The sequence below is a fragment of the Thamnophis elegans genome, chromosome 1 (assembly GCF_009769535.1).
Source record: "Thamnophis elegans isolate rThaEle1 chromosome 1, rThaEle1.pri, whole genome shotgun sequence".
Taxonomy (NCBI): Eukaryota; Metazoa; Chordata; class Lepidosauria; order Squamata; family Colubridae; genus Thamnophis; species Thamnophis elegans.
Window position 1 is genome coordinate 96,141,171 of NC_045541.1, and position 20,041 is coordinate 96,161,211.

The 20,041-nt window shown below is 36.1% G+C and overlaps 1 protein-coding gene across 1 annotated transcript in view; it reads right to left on the minus strand.

The window, feature by feature from the left end:
• The window catches only part of GAS2 (growth arrest specific 2), a 119,465-nt gene that overhangs the window by 56,997 nt on the left and 42,427 nt on the right, over positions 1-20,041 (minus strand). The window contains exon 3 of the mRNA XM_032228454.1: positions 13,275-13,416. Within this exon, the coding sequence (XP_032084345.1) occupies positions 13,275-13,416 (142 nt within the window). The remainder of the gene's footprint in view (positions 1-13,274; positions 13,417-20,041) is intronic.

Consider the following 20,041-nt stretch of genomic DNA (forward strand, 5'->3'; position numbering starts at 1 on the left):
AATGGGAAAAGTCCTTGGAAACTGACTCACATGGTGCACATAAATTAATGTACATATTAAAATACTCTTTAACATAAATTAATTCTGAAATATCCCATGGGATATTTAAAAAAAACCTTCAAATTTTTAAAGCAATATAACATTTCAAGAAATGACAAAGGTGCTAATTGGACAATATGAAGGAGTAAAAGTTGGTTCCTAAAAAAAATGTTCATTCGTGGATGCAAATTAATTTGTTTCTGTGCATTTGGGTCACAGCAATCTGGCTACATCTCATTTCATGATGAACAATGTCAAACAATGTAATGGTTATTAAAGCAAATAGGACAATATAGACAATATTCAACCATTTAAAAAATTTCATGCTATGTTAAGAATGTGTATATGAAAGCAAGACTATTGTTCCTGATTATCTAGAGCAGTGGTCTCCAACCTTGGCAACTTTAAGACCTGTGGACTTCAACTCCCAGAGTTCCTCAGCCAGCAAAGCAAAGCTGGCTGAGGAATTCTGGGAGTTGAAGTCCACAGGTCTTAAAGTTGCCAAGGTTGGAGACCACTGCTCTACAGCACCTCTTGAATAAAATAAGTGGTGAGAAGAATTGTTATTATTATAGAAATGTATACTTACTGTTTTGCATTTTGTGGAACTAGAATTATTCTTTCTATCTATGAAATGCCATAATCTTTAAAAGCTAAATTACATTATTCTTATCTTCCTTGATATTAGGCATATTAAATTAAAAAGTACCTTCTTATAACTTTGACAAAACTCCAGGGACAATTTAGGTTACAAACAAATAAAAATGTGGTACCTATGCAAGTTATACAACTGTGTTCATGAAAATAATTACTTTCAGATGTATTTGCTCTTGTTACACACTCAGATTTATATTGAAAAAAACATCTGTACAGTTTGCAGCTTAATTTCCAAAAGGATTTAAGCTGGGTATATACAAAAATTAAGGATTTGCTATAAAAATACAGTGCTTATACACTATGAAGAAAGTAGAGCAATTAAAGGTAATGAATAACCCAGATACCCAGTAAGTTTAATTAGGTCATATTAATTAGTGAAGGTAAAAGCAAATTAATTATTAAGTTAGGAGACAGAAGATTGTGTATTACTTAGAAACATCATTAAAATCAACCAGCAAGGAGGAGTTTGCTTTCAGGTTGAATGAGATACTCATTTTTTGCCCAAAACCTAGCATGTAGAACTTATCTTTCAATCCTTAATTATTATTTCCTATGAAACCTTCACTTATCTTATATACAGTAGAAATGCTATTAGCTTTTCTAAATATTGTTCACTTAGTTGCAGGTGTTGATCCTTTCTTGTATCTTGTATTATGCTTAAATTGCATAATGCCACATTGCAAACAATCTATATCAGTTGAGGGTGGCTAACTTTAAATAACATTAAAGATTCATTGTTTATGCAATCACACAAATAAAAATGTACAGTAAACAAATCACAGTAAGAAACACAAAACTGTGAATAGTTCAAGCAAACTTTGTGGAAGACACAGACAGAATAAAAATAAAGACTTATTCTGATGCAACTGGGAGGGGGGGAGAATTAGTTAATTCATTTGCTGCTTTGGAAAGCCAATTGCACACCTCAGACTTGCCACCTGCTGAAACAAAGACTTCTAAATTGCAATTTCAAAAAATTACATTGAAAATGTAATTCCAAAGCAAAGGCACTGGATTAATCGATTAGCTTGGTCACCACAGTAAGAAATGGAATACACTTCTACTCATAAGTGAGTTTCACCATGGGCAGAACTTCCAAATGATATAATTTGAACTTTTAGATAGCAATAGCAATAGCAGTTAAACTTATATACCGCTTCATAGGGCTTTCAGCCCTCTCTAAGCGGTTTACAGAGTCAGCATATCGCCCCCAACAATCTGGGTCCTCATTTTACCCACCTCGGAAGGATGGAAGGCTGAGTCAACCTTGAGCCAGTGAGATTTGAACCGCTGAACTAGCAGTCAGCTGAAGTGGCCTGCAGTACTGCATTCTACCCACTGCGCCACCTCGGCTCTTTATAGATGGCAACACTATGAAGCAAACAACTGACAATTGAGAAAATGTCACTGAATCCTAATGATAAATACACACGGCATTCTTACAAATTTATAAGGCACCAAATGAGAGGCGCATGCACTGTTGGCAAGCATGACCATGCTTTTACTATGTATTACTCTTATTTTTATTTTACAGTGCACGTTTAACCATAAGTCTAGGATTAGGTGCCATGCAAGGTAGAATAACAAAGTAAGTCAATCTAGGCCCATTAGATTCAGTGTCACTTCCACAGGATACTTGCTACATCAGTGGACCATCACATATGATTGGAAGACATAACAGGTTGGAAAGAAGTCACAGTTGCAGAAAACTGATAACTCATGGTGTAGTTTTTATTCCAATGTTGTAAGGGTGAAAATGATTCATCATAAGGGGTGGTTTTTTATTTAAAGCAGACTGTAAATGAGGAGCAGGTCCACTTATGTAGTAAAAGTCTTGCTGTGTGTTGCATCAAAATGAGTCTGAATCAGTCACATGTAGGTATGCCATAGGTATGCATAAGTGTCACAAGAACTAGTGATGGAGGGAAAAAATATTTTGAAGCACTCCAAAAATAAATCACATATATTATAGCATGCTTAGCATAGCTAAAAGGCAAACCCTTTTCTTGCTCAGTAGAATCCTTGAAGAAAAAGATGAAGGTTGATTGCCTCCATATCCTATAACCATTAAACAACACAGGAAAGTCACACTTATTTGAAAATAGAGGATGGCATGTTTACAAAGCAAGTGCACAGAGAACCATCAATTGTCAGTTAAAAAATACTGTTGTACTTTAGAAGGAGGCTTTGGCAGTTGATAGCAACCACCCACACAATACTCAAATTCCTCATAGTTTGTAAAAAGAAAAAGAAAAGTTTGAACCATAAATAATAAGTGATGTATAAGAAACCAAGATCTTTTTCTTTGCTTTTTCCTTGTTTTCTTGCACAACAATAACCAAGTTTTGCAATATTACAGGTGGGAGTTCTGTAGGCTGATCTCCCACCTTCTGTTCCCTAGGTCATCAGAATTAATGATAAACAGGGAAAGATAGGTATTGAACACCAGACAACAAATGCTGCAAGGTAAAACTCTTCTATGTTTTATATCTGCAATAAAATATATTCAATTCTGTCATGTAACCAGTGCCACGGGCAATTGAAAAAAGTTAATGGTGTTTTGCAGACTGTTCCTCTTTGGTTTCCTTCTCATCTTAACTCCTTCTTAATGCCATTGATTACAACACTTTTCTTGTCTAATGCATCATTCCTTTGCCTTTAAGGAAATGCCAGGGACTTGGTTCTTTGTCATGCCCTTCAGATATTCACTACAAGAACTCTCATAATTTGTCACCAATTGTGAGAGCTGGATCTAATGGTTAATGACTACAAATGTGAACAAACTGAATGGCCTGTCATCACTTTTAATGTGTACATTTCATCTATCAAGGCATTTCAATCAGATCATAAGCTTCTGAAAAATACATAAGCAGCAAACGTATCTATTGTAAGAACAAATGCTAGAGTAAATCCTATGCTGTGTAACATCCAAAATATACTGAACATCAGTGGTTTAGAAATTATATATACTTAGTGGATGCATTTTGATTTTCATGTATTTCCGTGTATTTACTGCACGGGATATAAACAGCTACAGCTACATTGATACAGTCTTCAGATTATTTTGAATAGGAACATCTGGAATATATTCTACTGGGCAAATGTCAATGTAACGCTGCCAGAGAAAAAGATAGGTGTCTCCCTGGAGTTAGTCTATGAAATAGAAAAAACAATTGAGGCAACTGCTCCCTGCTCATTTGATCAACTTATGTGTGAAATAAACCTACATTTTTTCTCATGTCATAGTGAAAACTCAATGGCATGTTTTAACAAAGTGTTACACACAGAGACAGACACACATAGGGGGGAAGGTGTTGTGTGTGTATACATGTATGAGTGTAAACACATGAGGTTGGAGTTTAAAATTTGTGATTAGTTCCTTACTTCCAGGGGGATTTAGCACCTATTTTTCTGAATCTGTTTATGTGTTCATTCCTCCCAAGGTATCTCTGGAACTCACTTCAACCTTGCCTCAAGGTGCAATTCAAATTAAAATCAAAATCAAACCAAATCAAACCCTATATTTGTACATTCAGGGAAAGAGGGGAGGAGAGGGAATGCTCCTAGTTCCTCTCTGATTCCCAGCTAACAACGAACTTTCTTATATGACCTGATAGTAACCTCATTTACAAACCCAAGAATGCCTTTAAGAATGAGTTGGCCAGAAAAACAAACTTTTAATGCAAACAATCTGCAAAGAAACAATTTGGAAAAGAAGCTCAGGGCCCTGATTATTTAAACAATTCTATAATCCACAAAGAGATTATTTTAGTTGCATCTTTGGTCACAAAAGATCTTTTAAAGAAAGTAATTTGTCTAATTGAAAGGATATGTGGCCAAACAGATCACATTCCATAAAAGTAACAGGCAATGATCTGAACCAGCCATGCTGACTTAAGCAATTACAACAACTGCTTTTAATTTATATGCATATGGCACATACTGTAGAACCTGTCATAATTTCCTACCCTGTCATGAGTTACATTCAGTTCATTTGAGTATAGCTATGTGTGTTGCAGCATGTGTTATGACAGGAAAAAGCACAACATACTTTTGAAATTGGGTATGGCTAATATAAAGGCACAAAGATGTCAATTATAAGACAAAAGGGCCTTTTATACCTCTCTGTTCAGGCTTCACCTCAAATGTTGTATCAATGCATGTTAAATGATCTCAGCCCTTTCTTTTCTCTCCCTAAAATAAGCAGAATTATCCATAATTACAATAAAACAAGCAAGAAACCCATATTCAAAATCTATCATTTATCCCAAGAATGGAATTAAGAGGCCAACTTTGAAATATTAATATAAAACAGGCCAATGTCCTTTTTTAAAATTAAATTTGGACAGGGCTACTATAGTTATAATTGTTGCATGAACTTCAGCTTCACGAGTATCTAATGTGTGAATCTGCCCCTTTAATAATTAAGGCATGCACTCTCAGCAAAAGACACTTTTTCTCAGAAAAATCTCAGCAAAAGCAAAAGGCAACAACAAATATTACAGCATAATTGGCAGTTATTTCTAGCTTGAGACACCTAGAATCCTGAGATACATTAAGTAGACCTAGATGCAATTGGTGGCTGGGACTGGAATCACTTGTCGACCCCAAGTACTAAACAGGCAGTCCTTGATTTACAACAATTGAGACCAATATTTCCATTGTTCAGCAAGGTTCTTGTTAAAGGGAGTTGTGCCTGGTTCTACAACATTTATTGCCATGATTACTGAAGTTGTGAAGTAAATCACATGGTTGTTAAGCAACTCTGGTTTTCCCATTGACCTTGTTTGCTGGAAAATGGCTGTAAAAGTTGTAAATGATGATCACATGACACCAGGATGCTGCAACTCCCGGTATTGTAAATGCATGCCAGCTACTAAGCATCCAAATTTTGATCATGTGACCTGTGCTGCAACAGTTTTCAGTGCGAGAACCGGTTGTAAGTCACTTTTTTTTCCAGTGCTGTTCAGTTTTAACTATGAACAGCCACTAGGCAAATGGATGTAAATTGAGAACTTGTTGTATATTGTATGGATAATGTCAGACTTTTCCTTGCCTGTTTTAGAGTAAAAGTCATGCTGGCAAGGACTCTAGAATGAAGTGATTTTGACAAATAGATTTATTTTAAAAATAGTAGAAATTCAATAAAGAAATCTGGAAGGTGCCAAGTATAGAATGCAAACCCTATTTAAAATGAAGTTCAATTTTTGTGCCACTTTTTCCTTCCTGTGCAGTGCATACTTTTGAGAGAATAAATTGGGTTTTATTATATTATATGACATATTGGGCTGTTTTGTTTGCAGATCTAACATAAAGCTGCCTCTAACAGCAGAGATTCCAGGCCCAATCTTTCAAATTCCCTGCATAAATATGCAGTCATTGAATCCATTAACACCCATATCTTGCAAGTGGGAAACATTGACACAATGAGATAAATGATCATTATAATGGCAGCCCTAATGCCATGGCTTAATTATTGAAAGCAAGAGCCTCTTACAAATCTATGCAAAATCATTCAGAGATTTATCACTTAAGCCCTCCCTTTCTTCCACCCATTAGTTACCGTGGGACAAGGCTGTTGAAAAGAATTAGATTAATCAAGACAATGATGGAAATGAGCACAGAAAATAAGACAGGAACTAAAAGAGGAATTAAAACAAGCATTCTCTATGCCAGTGATGGAGAATCTATGGCACCCCTGCCATAGGTGTCACGCGGAGCCATTTGTCAGGGCACGCGAGGCACTGCCCTTTCAGCTGGCCAGTGCACATGCGCCCGCTGGCCAGCTGAGTTCACCCTTTTTTAAAGCCATTTTTTGCCCTCCCCAGGCTCCAGAGGCTTTATAGGAGCCTGGGGAGTGCGAAAAGAGCCCCCCCCCCGCCCCCCAGAAGCGCTCCAGAGGCTTCATGAGCTTCCCTGAAACCTCCGGAGCACAAAATAACCAACCCTACAGACAAACCAGAAGTTCAGGAATGGACTTCCCATTTGCTCGGAGGGTCGTTTTGACTGCTCCGGAGGCTTCAGGAAAACCTCCTGAATGTCCCTGAAGCCTTTGAAGAGCTCAAAACGACCCTCCGAGCAAATCGGAAGTCACTTCCGGTTTGTTCGGAGGGTCATTTTGACTGCTTTGGAAGCTTCAGGGAAGCCTCATGAAGCCGGAGGGCTTCTGGGGACGTGGGGGAGGCTGTTTTTGCCCTCCCCAGGCTCCTATAAAGCCTCTGGAGCCTGGAGAGGGTGAAAAAAGCATGCAAAAATGGGGTGTCACGCCTATAGTGTGTGCATGTGCACTGGGGGAGTCACGCATTGCATTATGGGTGTGGCACACCCGCGCATAACACCCCTGCACTCCCCCCACTTATGGCATGCGAGCCAAAACAGGTTTGCCATCGCTGCTCTATGCCATTACCTATCTACACACTTGTTTCTTACCTCTTCATGAAAAGGCTAAGTTGCCTTGGCAACTGCCAGAGTGCTAGAGCTATAAAGTCATGAAGTTTTTCATAAATCATTGCAAACAACACATTTTCAGTAACGTCACACCACAGCATCACCGAATACTGTCTAGCATCATTTTTTCTAAAAAAAATTCTTCCAGCTTGTATTTGTGCTGTAAATGGGAAATATATCTACTAAGCCATTCCTTCATTTAAATAAGCATCCGAAGGTGATGAAGTCATCCCTTTAATATATGTTTTAAGCATAAAACAAGGTAAAACAGAAGCAAACATCTTATTAAATTGTTCAGTTGCCAGATAATTAAATACATTTGAGGAAATGATTTTACTCAGGTTTCCATCACTCAGATGATAGCCAAGTAAATTGTTTTGTAAAATAACACACTGAAATCTTTTCCTTTTTAGTTTTGCTCTTTGAAAGAACTAACCCAACTATGGAAGATTCACTTTGGGTTTCATTCTACTATTATAGATTGAAGATGGATTACTATACAAAACCTCAAACAACTGGGACTTTCTGTTACATAATTTCCAGATGGAGAATTTAATCTGTCAAAGGATATCAAGCTACCATTGATTTATTTAGCCCTCTGCTGAAAGGGTACTGAAAAAAATGAAGGAAGAAAAATAGCTGGAGAAAAAAAAAACTTCATGTAATGAAATAGCTGATTGGAACTCAGCTGATTTTGTTTCCTTATATCCCTCCCTCAATCCTATTTTCTTTGTAGTTTATGTGAGAAAAGCCAAATATATGTGTAAAAATATAATTATAGTTTATTAAAAGCCAAACATAGCATAAACATCCAATAAAGTGTAATCTGATGAAAAAAGACCAGGAGCTTTTTTTTTTTAAAAAAAGATTGATGCTGAAAGAGAAGTAACATCAACAAGCAGGTGTGACAGGGCACTTCAGGAGAAGCACCCTATCTCCCATTGGTCTGGGAACTACCAAATACACTTTATGAGAGACACCGTAATCAACAAATTCTTCAAAACACCTTTCTTTTTCCGAAAAGGTGAGGGGAAAAATCCAAATTAATTACTTTGTGGAGGCGGGCGGGGGGGAGTTCTCTAACAAAGGTGGCTTCAGATCTACAAAAGGAAATATTTCAAAGGGATTCAAATGACAGAAGATTTTTTTTTTAAGTTCACAAGTTCTAGCACTGCATCATAAGAATTATGCAACCATGCATAATTATAGCAACCGTGAGTGATATTATAATATTCCCCATGTGCAGGAAATAAGTGAGGTGGGATAAAAACAGAAGTGGGATTCAGCCAGTTTGGATGGGTTAATGCAAACAAGTAGTTCCGGTGATCAGTTGGCCCCACCCACCTGGCCCTGCGCTAGTTTGTCCTATATTTCCTTTGTCTGAAGCCCAGCTAATAGGCGCAGCAGAGCGGATTGCCACGCCTCAGCTGTTTTACTCACTGGGGCTGCAATAGAAGGTAGGTTTTAGAGCTGTTTTCAAATGCACTGCATGCACATGCACTCATCAAACGGGTTGTTACACAAGTTGAATCCCACCACTGAATAAGAAAGATGGTAAAAATGGGCTGTCATCTTAAATGGGATTATCTTTATAGTTATGATGACATCATCCTGCATTTTCCTAATAAATTATAAAAAGGGCAAGACTGTTTTCTTCTGCATATCCAGATGATGTTCCATCTTAGGAACTTCAGAAGTTGATCACAATTGTTCAGGCATGCGGAGGATTTCAATTTGGCTATAGAATGAGATGTGCAGTTTGGCCCTACCTTTTCTCCCCTGACTTCCACAGATTTAGCTGGCATTCAAAGAAGACATAGTAATTCTTATTTGCTTGAATATGCATATGTTCTCCTGATAATGTGGTACTGTTTTATTAAGGAGCTGAACTCTATGGAGAGATATATGCATACTTAAAGTGATGTGAGCTCATTTCCCCTTTCAGAAACTCATCTGAAGGTATGGAATTCAGGAAGAATAAAGGGCAGAAATATACTTACATCTCCCTTTTCCACCTATGTATATGCTTGATTTATATAACTGATTGCTTGAAAAGAGCTTATGTAAGATTTTTTAAGCCCCACATCCACTGTTATCTGCTAGCAGCTGTCTGAAAAGCAGCCATTAAGATCTCTAACTTTTAAATGAAGAGCCTTTTGACTTTGCATTTTTAGTACACAAAATAAGTGTTCAGGTATTGATTTAGTATGCAAAAAAGTGCTTCATTTCAGCCATCACTAGTTTCAATAACAGTTTTATAGTTTTCTTTATCCAATCTCTCCCAAATCCCCATGGAAGAGAAATGGATACTGTGCATACTTAATTCCATTTTGACATTATATTCTGAACACTATTGGCTATTTTATGTAATTTTTTGTAAGTCTTCCTAGAAAATATCTAAGGAATTAAATATTATCCTGACTGAACTGATATATAACTGAAAGAACAGATGTTCACTCCAAAACAGCTTCTTTTCTCCAAACAATCAGGAGAAATAGTTCTCTTGGAATGGTTCTACAATAAGGTTTGCTTATTGTATAGTCACTGAGTAATGTGTAGGCTTAGTTTTGCTTGTACTGTAATCCCATAAACTGATGGAAAGCTAGCAATAAATTACTTTGGAGTATTATAATGCATAGCCTGTGGGTGCTTCTTTAAAGTCATATTGGAAGATAGTACGCTAAAACAAACAATGACTTCTATAAAGTCATTAAAATGTTTATTCAACATTATCTTGGTCTAGTAAATATATTTATTTTCCAAAAAATGCTTTTTCAAGAGTTAGGGTTGAAGAAGCTTCTTGGATGAGAAGTGAAACATCTTCAAAGGGAAAAAAAAAACAAAGTCCAGTTGCCTCTTGAAAAAGCATCTTTGGGACAACCATGATGACTGAGAATCTACTTAGATATTTATTTATTTATTTGTGTAATTATTCATAGCTTTCCCACTTCTAGATAGTTGCAGTAGAGTAGAAAACCAGTCATTAGCAGAAGTGAAATTAAGACTACTTTTAAGAAAGTAACTTCAATAACAGGAGAGGGCACATATTTCAAAAATCATGTCCATTAATCTTCTGAATATTTTAAATAGTGGATTATCTAGTTACATAGCTACTAATCATGGCAACTATTTGCAATCAAAACTAATAAAATTCAGTATTTAGAACTGTCAGAAAAAGCAATTAATTGGCTACTATGGGAAACAAGATAGTAGACGAGATAAGGTTTTTTTCATGTGATCCAAGTATATTCTTCTTACAGGTTTTTAAAACTAAACTTAAGTGGATACAATCAATTAAAACTAAATGAACAACCGCTTGAAGAGATATTTGAAACCTTAAATGAAAGTAGTGAAAACAACTCTATTGAATTCTTCATCTTGCTAATGAAGATTTCTGGGAACCTCAGATATGTATCTGGCTTTGTAGGGCAAATAGGGCAAAATTTGCAATTTTATTAGCATATCAGTGTGTTTAAAAACAATTTAGCAGAACTACAGCTGTCAATAGATATATATTATGTAATCAACATAAGTAATGATGACAGCGAAGAACAGAATGCGAACACAATATTCTCACATACAAAAATGTAACAAAAGGAAGTACAGTACAGAAGACAAACAGTTTATTTGCAACTCAGATATGAGTTACACATATTCAAAAACCTTTTGAGTGGTGGAAAAACAGAAGCCCCTTGATGATAGCCCAGTTGATTCATTAGGCTCATCTTCCATTACAACAGCTGAATTTCATTGCCAAACAAACAATTGGTTCTTTTCATCTTCTGCTGAAATGCAATCCTGAATCAAAATAGTTGTCCTACATTTTGTATCAAAAGAGATCTGTTGTAAGAACTGAAATGAGCACAAAACACTGCAAAGATGAGGATTTCACCTGAACTAGTGCCTTTGTGGTACAAATCTGATATAAGTTAAGGCACAAGATATTGCCATTTGATTCTTCCTTTTTTCTGAATGAAATGGCTAGCAGTACATCAATATAAGGCAAAAGTAATTCCATCCTGTTATTTTAAAAATGATTATACGCTATTTTTAAAATCACACATTCAGTTGAATTCTAGTTACAAATTTAAGGACACAAGCAACATCCATTTCTATCTCCTGGAGATGTAAAAGAATTGGATTTCTGCAAGTTATTTTTTAACCAACGAACAGATGACTTGAACCAAACATTCTACACTATTATAGTGATTTAAAGATTTATGTATACAAATCAACAAGCCAGTTTTACATCTGCTGTGACTTTACAAAAGGAAATGTCCTCAAGCCCTGAGGATCTATATTTTTTAGCAAAATTATAGCTGTGATTTATCATTTTCTTCCAGAATATTTTTATTTAAAAAAAACTTTCCCAGATTAACACAAGGTCTTGGAATATCCTTGTGGTCTGCTCTCCAATAACTACCCAGGTCCAACACTGCTTAACTTTTCAATATTAGCCAACTTTGGCTTTCTGTTTTCATGTAGATTAATAGTAACTTGATTTGAAAAGCAGAGCAACATGGTATTGGCATATTAAATCTGATTTTAAAGTATCTGGAATCATGACATTAGCAATTATCTGCAATTCTTTAAAGCTATTTAGTATGTTCCCAAAGCTGTACAAATACTCTTTACAGCACTAGCAAGTATTATCCAGTGGTGCTAATTTCATCTTTGTTAATATTTGATCATTCGTGATGTAAATATGAAAATCAAAATTTATATAATTGGCATAGGAAATTAGTAACTGAAAGATCTTGATATTAAAGTTGGTATTATATACATTGATATTATTCATTTCAGGAAGCAAATGATTATCAGTTATTATATTTAAGATCTTGTTCTGATTTGTCATTATTTTACAAATGTTATTGAGGATTTGCAGAACATTTTTGGCTAGTAAGCCAAAAGCACACAGTTGAAGCATCAAACTGTGGGTCTGCTTTAGTTATTAAGATCTAAATGAGTGACTAGATCAGTAAGATAATGCTAGTTGTGATTAGAGAAATAATAATTTATAATAAAAAAATCCTGAGCATAATGAATTGTATAGTCTGAATTTTTGCTCACTTTCCTGAATAATTTTCACTGAGAAATGATCTAGGGCCAAAACATTTAGGGGGAAAATATGATAAAAATCTCCAGAATTCTACTACTATTAAAATATATTTAAATGGTTGCTTACCTAAATGTTTCCCCAGATTTTGTTTTAAACCTACTACATGCAGACAACAGGTAAAGAGAAAACTACCCTTTCTTCAAAAAACAAAAGAATTACAGAAAAATTCAGTAATGCAATTATTTCTTATGTTTTGAAGTGATACAACAACTACATCATTCAGTTTTTCTGGCATGCATAGAAAGCATATAATGTAATCAAGGTAATCAATGTATTAACCTCTCAAATGAATTTGTATCAAATTGGCATCGAAGTAAAGATCCTTCTACAATAGCTGCACCTCAAGTCCTCACAATGTCTTAAGGATTTTAGAAGTCTTAGCAAAATGGGAAGGTTGAGTTCTGAATGCTGTTTCACAGTTGATTCTATGCTGTTCCATAGAAAACTAGGTTTCCTTAAGGTGAAATTCTCCAAGAGAAAGAAGTTCTACCTAGACCCATTTAGCTCCTCATAGCTGCTCCATCTAGAATATCTGAGGGACAATAACAGAGTTTACAGCAGCATTTTAATTTGCTGTAATTTCCAAGTAGCCAGTTGCAGAGAGTACTAACATATAGAACAAGTATACGTGTCAAGAAATTAAAAATATCCATTGTGAAGCTATGGGCATCAAAATTGTGTGGAAGACTTATTCTGATTACAATCTAAAACACATCAGAGTTTAATCAAGTTTTTTTTTACATTATTGAAATGCCTCTATTTTCTTTGAAACTCTGAATTATTATTATACCTTTAAAATAATGCACATTATTCCAAAATTAAAGAAACTATAAATTCTTGAGTTCTGCAAAAAGTATGGAGGAGAAATAATGACATCATTGATATAATTACTCTTTGAAATAGAACATGACCTCATGATAGATTGATTATATCCCAGGAAAATCATTAAAAACATATGTGGTATACAGTGCAATATACTAAAAGGTGCCTCATGTTACTGGCTGATACATACCCAACCCTTCCGATTCAAAGAGACAAGTATCATCCACTCCCACATCTCTGCACCAAGATAGGAAATTTGCTGTATTGTCCCGTGCAAAAAAAGACCCAGATGGAGCATTGGCTTTGCAGGGAATTTTTCTCACTGGCATTTTCTGTAACACAAAGAGAAAGATCGTTATGAATGATGGCCCATCTTTGTATACAATGGCGACTCATACAAAGGCACAACCTGTGGACAGCTAGTTTAGTCCATGAAAATGATCCAAGAACTTGATAGCCTAATCATATTTTACAACTCTATGAAAAGACTGAAATAGTTTGAAGCAATATAGAACAAGGCTACAGAAAGGCTGAAAGTATACAAAGAAGGCAAAAGTTTTAAATCAAATAGAACACAAGATCAGAATGTAGGTATGGAGATAGTAACAGTCTGGAACATTAAAGCTCAGCAAGACAAATTCTAGCTTTCTAGAAACTTATAAACAACTAATTTGTAGACATCTAACTTTTACACAACAGAGATAAGCAATCAGATATCTGATGATCAGCATAGACATAGAAGAAGCTTGTCACTGAAAAATTTAACAAGAGTAGACAAGGCCGTGTAAACCAGAAACTATCTTAGAATTCTGTGAGGAAAATTTTCAACATCTTTCAATGGTTGGGCCAACAATCCAAGCCAAAAGAGAAGATGACTCTTTTTGCAACCATGGGACAATTTATGCATTGACTCCTCTTCTCTGCCATCTTACCCACCCTTTGGGTCATCTACATCAGAGATTCTAAATCATATTTTCCCTCCTAGTCATCTTCTAAGCCTTATTTACTTTTGTGACTTCTAAAAATATGACAGGCTGCAGGGAACATATGGCCCATACTGAAAACTACTGATATGAACAAAAGATGATATTTTGCACCATTTTATTGTGATGTAAAGGCTACCTAAATGTTTTTTTTTTGCAACCCACCAAGTAGGGGATGCAGGAAATACAATGATTGATGCAGGCATTACAATAATTGATAAGTGTCAGTCATGCATGAATTCATGCTTTATATTTCTCCCTTCCTCTCTTTCTGTACATGGCTTCCCCTGTAACAATAAATGTTGCATCATAGAGCAGTGCATATTTTGAAAGCTTTGCTTCTTTGAGTATTCAAACAAATCACTTCATTGAAGCTGTTCCTTGAAGTCGCCTCCCTTCCCTTGAAAACAAAATGACCATGTCATTTTGATTAGCTATGCTTTGACAAATAAACTTTTGACATATGCTTCAGAGAATACAGCACTCTCTTTTTCCAATATATCTCGTCCAAGCTTTGGTGAGCCATCTTAAGTAAAGGCATTACTTTACTTTTTCCAGCATGTTCTTCATGCTGGAAAAAGCTTGAGAAGGTTTTTAACCAAGTATAGTTTATGTCAGCGGTGAAATCCAGCAGGTTCTGACAGGTTCTGGAGAACCAGTAGCAGAAATTTTGAGTAGTTCGGAGAACAGCAAATGTACCCCTGGCTGGCCCCAAAGTGGGGTGGGAATGGAGATTTTGCAGTATCCTTTCCCTGCCATGCCCACCAAACCACTCCCACAGAAATGGTAGTAAAAAAATTGAATTTCACTACTCGTTTATGTGCAGCCTCTTCTCCTGGCTTTGGAGGCAGTACTCAAGAAATTTCTGGTCAACATTAAGTGCTTCATCAGAGCATTGTACTTTTTTTCAGTGAAGAAAACTACTTTGCCACTGTGGTACAAATATCTTTGATGAAGCAAATCTTAATTGTTCTGCACAGGCCTCTTGTACCATATTTGGATTTTGGTCTTCTATCTGGTTTACCTCAATACCACAACAATCTTGCAGAGTGCCCCTTATCTTCTTGCTTTCTTTCTGGATTATATCAATTAAAACTATTTTCCTTTTTCTGGAACCCATAACACAGCTCTCTTTTTTAAACAACCATTCACTGGAAAATTAAGTGACTATTATTATAACATAATTAATTTGTTATTCTTTAAGTCCAAAATTCTTTTTTGACAAAAAATGCCCATAACCCATATAATCCTATGCACACTTTTTAAAATTCAAAAATGTTTTCAACTATATTTCCTTCCACTGAGGTATGCTTAGGCTTTGAGAAGGATGCCTGAGTCATTGGTCACACAATTATGCATGTTCAAGAGAAAAAGCTGGAGATGACTGGAATAAATTTAATTTAATAATGAAAGTGAATTAATTATTCTCCATAATTCTCTACTTCTATCACCTGAACAATGGCAAAAATTGGAGAAACTCAGGCATAAATGTCTGCAGAGAAACAATGAGAACAATGAAGATATGTATGTCATGGCACCAAATAAGTCATGGCAACTGATATGACTTATGTTCTTTGTGAAAAGAAATCATGACTGAGGTGCCATATTTTTTTAAATCATTCTTATTTGTTTTAGATTCTACTGGAATGTTAAGATTATACTGAAAAGATTTCAGCAACAACATAACATCTCCTGGTTCAGGTTGTGCAGTCTTATAGTTGTTACCTAGGTTTGTTAATATTAGACATGCATACTAAGTATAACATGAACATATGGGTCCAAAACAATATGCCTAATCTTCTATGCAGAAACAAATCAAGTCTTCAAAAATAAAAAATCAGTACATTCCCTATAAATCACAGAACAACTACTCATACAAGGCTGGAGATTTAAAGGATATAGAGAATAAGCAATCAAGTCAAGAATTTATCAAAATGACTAATACATGCATTGTGACCATGCAAGCTTAATCCATGATGAACTTTTGTCTGACATTATTATGCAAAAAAAAAATAGCTTTGCCTCATGTTATTGTGATGTACATTTCAGCAGTTGCTCCCTCTTAATCCCTCATGGACACAAATGAACATTCTTAGGAACGTTTCTACAAATAGAAAAATGTCCATATTTATGTGGGACACCAAGATTAAATGAATTTGTTTGTGACAAGGTACATATGTTCATATCCAGATGCAACAATAATACGCGCACATTCAAAATTTTCTCATCTGTGAGAAAGTTGGGCTAAAAATAAATGGGTTATAATATTCTGTTTCTCTATTAAAATGATTTATGGAGTATCTGCTTCTGTTCTGGAGCTGGATATTAAATTCAAGATTGTTTTTAAGCCAAGTCCTGGGAAGTACAAATGATGTCTGCAAAACCTTCCAGCTTTGAGTCCAGACATAATTGCATGTAGGGGAAAAAACCCAAACAAACAGCCTTATACAAATTCTTGGCAATATTACAAAACAGTCATGGGGAAGGGAGCACACACAAGCAACACAGAATTGACTGAGTTACATTTAACTGTAATTACTGGAAAACTAACTGTATCTGATGTACGATTCCAGTAAAGAAAATTATTTCAAGTAATGAAATCACTTTGGGAGCAGTGAGGATTTTGCTATAAAGTCTCAAGCCATGTATTAACTCTGTTTAGGCCATTTGACTCAAAACTAGATTTTGATATTTTATTTGCATTCCACATCATAGTGCTCAGGCCCACATGGACTTGTATATGGATTGCAGTCCATATAAACATATTGGGAGGATCACTCTCCCTGAGATGTTCCATAGAAGCAACAGATTAATATTCAATGGCAATCATGTCAGGTGAAGCAGCTGGGATGGAAAAGGATATAAGAGCCAAGTATCCCCATTTTCCTACTAACTCCCATTCAGTTTTTGGCTTTCTGCTTATCAGAATCATGGAAGCTTATCAGGAGTAAAGGTGGACTAGATGTGGAAACTAAGCTTTTCTGGATAACAAAGCATTTACCCTTTTTGTTTTAAATTGATTAGGTACCATCGAATCAGTGTCAATTCTTAGCAAGCACACAGATTTTCTGCATGATGATTTGTTCCTAGCCTGATCTTCAATGTCTTTCAACGCTGTACCACCTTCATATAAATGAGTCCATCCACCTTGCTGCGGGTCATCCTCTTCTCTTTCCTTTCACCTAGAACATTCTCCAGAAAGCTAGATATTCACATAATGTGTTTGAAGTAGGATAATTTGAACTTGATCGTTTATGCATCGTGAGAATTCGAGTCAACTTATTCATTGATCCTTTGATTTGCTTTGTGGCTGTCCACAGCATTCTCAAGAATCTTCTCTAGCACCAAAGTTTAAAAATATTGTTACCAGTGGTGAAATTCAATTTTTTTTACTACCGGTTCTGTGGGCATAACTTGGTGGGCGTGGCAGGGGAAAGGATACTGCAAAATCCCCATTCCCTCCCCACTCCTGGGGGAAGGATATTGGAAAATATCCATTCCCACCCCGCTCTGGGGCCAGCCAGAGGTGGCATTTGCCGTTTCTCCAAACTACTCAAAATTTCCACTACCAGTTCTCTGGAACCCAGAGGTGGGTTCCTACCAGTTTGCACCTATTCGGTAGAACCGGTTCATCAAATCTACCGAACTGGTTAGAAGAAGTTCCACCAGTGGACCCGGAAGCAGGCCACACCTACAGAAGAGGTTCCAAAATTTTTTGAAACCCACCACTGGTCCTTGGATATGATTATTCTACACTATCATGCTCATATTTATAAAACTCAGTGCCTCTGTGAAAGTTAAGGATGACTACTGCATTTGTGGTGCAATCAGAACATTGCGTGTGTTGACGTTGTTTTAACGCAAACCAAAGATGCCTTTTAAAAAACAAGTTTACATCATATTCTTATGCATGCCAGTGCTGTGTGTGAGGCAATTTAAGGTGGTTCTGACAAGTGTCATCGGCATCTTCATATCCGGTCACATGGGCGGCAAGCCACTCCCATCCTGTCACATGGGCAGCAAGCCACTCCCACAAAGGAGGCCACACCAACAGAGTAGGTTCGAACAATTTTTGAAACCCACCACTGCTGGAACCTGTTAGAATCTGCTGAATTTCACCTCTGGTCAATACTTTTCCTATTCTGCTTCTTCAATTTTCACTTCCATAGGGTGTCAGAGGAACTACCATGGCTTGCACTGTGCTTTTTGTCAGTATAGATGATATCAGAGCATCTGAATTTCTTTTCCAGAGCTTTCATGATTGTTTTACCAAGTACTAGTCAATGGCATTTTTCTTGACTGTTCACTCCTTTACTGTTGATGGTTAATTGTAAAAGGCAGAAGCACTAAAGTATCTTTGTACTACACAGTGATACCCATTTCCTGAGTCTTTCCCTAGAGCTGACATGTTGATATATATTTAAGTCCAATTGCAGGCAGTATCTGCTACCAAAAAAATAAAATAAAAATCTATGCAATTTAACAGAAAAGAAGGCAAAAGATTAAAATGTCTCTTCTTATCCACAGTCAGGTGTTCATTTGAACTATGTTACTTTAGCATAAAAAATGAAAAAAGACATAGCTATTATGGCTTTAAAATAATGGCAATCTCAAAGTTTAGATTAAATTTTTACTGAAGAAAATGGGAGAAATATTTACAGTTACTTGTTACCTAATACATTTACAAACACTTACACATAACTAAAATCTCCATTTTTATTATTCTCCTGCTAGAAGTAAATTCCAACTCTGAAATATAAGACTTATTTAACAAATATTTGATGTTAGATATTTTATTAGATAAAATCCAACTGCTTTTTAAAAATGACTTGAAATTCTTCAGTGTTTGGAACAGATTGTCCTGACCTAATTAGGTTTCCATATGGCAAAAGTGACTTTTGTTGACATAGCAGTGTATATCCACAGTTAGCCTAAAACAGCAGGGCACACAACTACTCGTATCAAATATCAACAACCCCCCCACCACCACCACTCCCCACTTTCAGTCTTGTTGATGTGCATGCAAGCAGTTTATGTCAGGATGTGAAAGTGAGAGTGAAACAGATGATGTCAGCCTGGAAAAATGTGGCCAGGTTCATGCTTACACCCCAAGAGAGGCTATGGATATATGAAATCATATGGAAAAAGAAATAAATTGATATAATTTTTCCAAATGAGGCTCCATCATTCTATTTTACAAACAGATACTCAAAGCATATTTTAAGATCTTTAGAAAGGAAAAAGGAACTTTATTTTCCTTCCTTCCTCTTTCTTTCTTTCTTTTCTTTTTCTCTCTCTCTCTTTCTTTCTTTCTATCCGCTTTTCTTTTCTCTCCTTTTCCTCACAATTAAGTAAACCTAAAAGAGGGAGAGCTACAGTGCCAGCTCCAAGGGAAAGAATCCTGATGGGCTAAATCATTTCAGTAATCTTTTCTATCCATTGTAGCCATCATTTATACATGCATATAATCCACTGACTTCTCAGACCTTCAAAAACAAAATAAAAAAAGACTCCTCTGTCTGGAGAAGCTATCATTTTCATTCTGTAAATTCCCTCCTAGATTCTTCCTTTATGAGTTGCTCAGTGCTCCTGGGAAAAGCACATGAAGGAGAATTTCTTGGACTGCTCTGTTTCAGATTGCAACTGCTGGAATATCATTTTTATTCCCTTTCCCCCCAAGAGGAAAAATATCCTCGACACACTAGAAGCCTAGTATATCCAGCAATGGCTGGCTTCTTCCCAGAACCACATTCTTCTTCTTCGAGAGAGGCTGCTTGCCTGCAGGACTTCAAACTTAAGAGCCCGTCTATGCAGACAGTAGCGGTTCCTCTCAAGAAAAAAAAAACGGCTTTGGGATATGGTTCACTGTGATTTAAGGTGAATGAATATTCAAAACGAAACATACAAAAGCAAATATGTAGGGATATGATTTTACACTGAAACAACAACCATCCAGCAGTCTTTTCTAACTGAT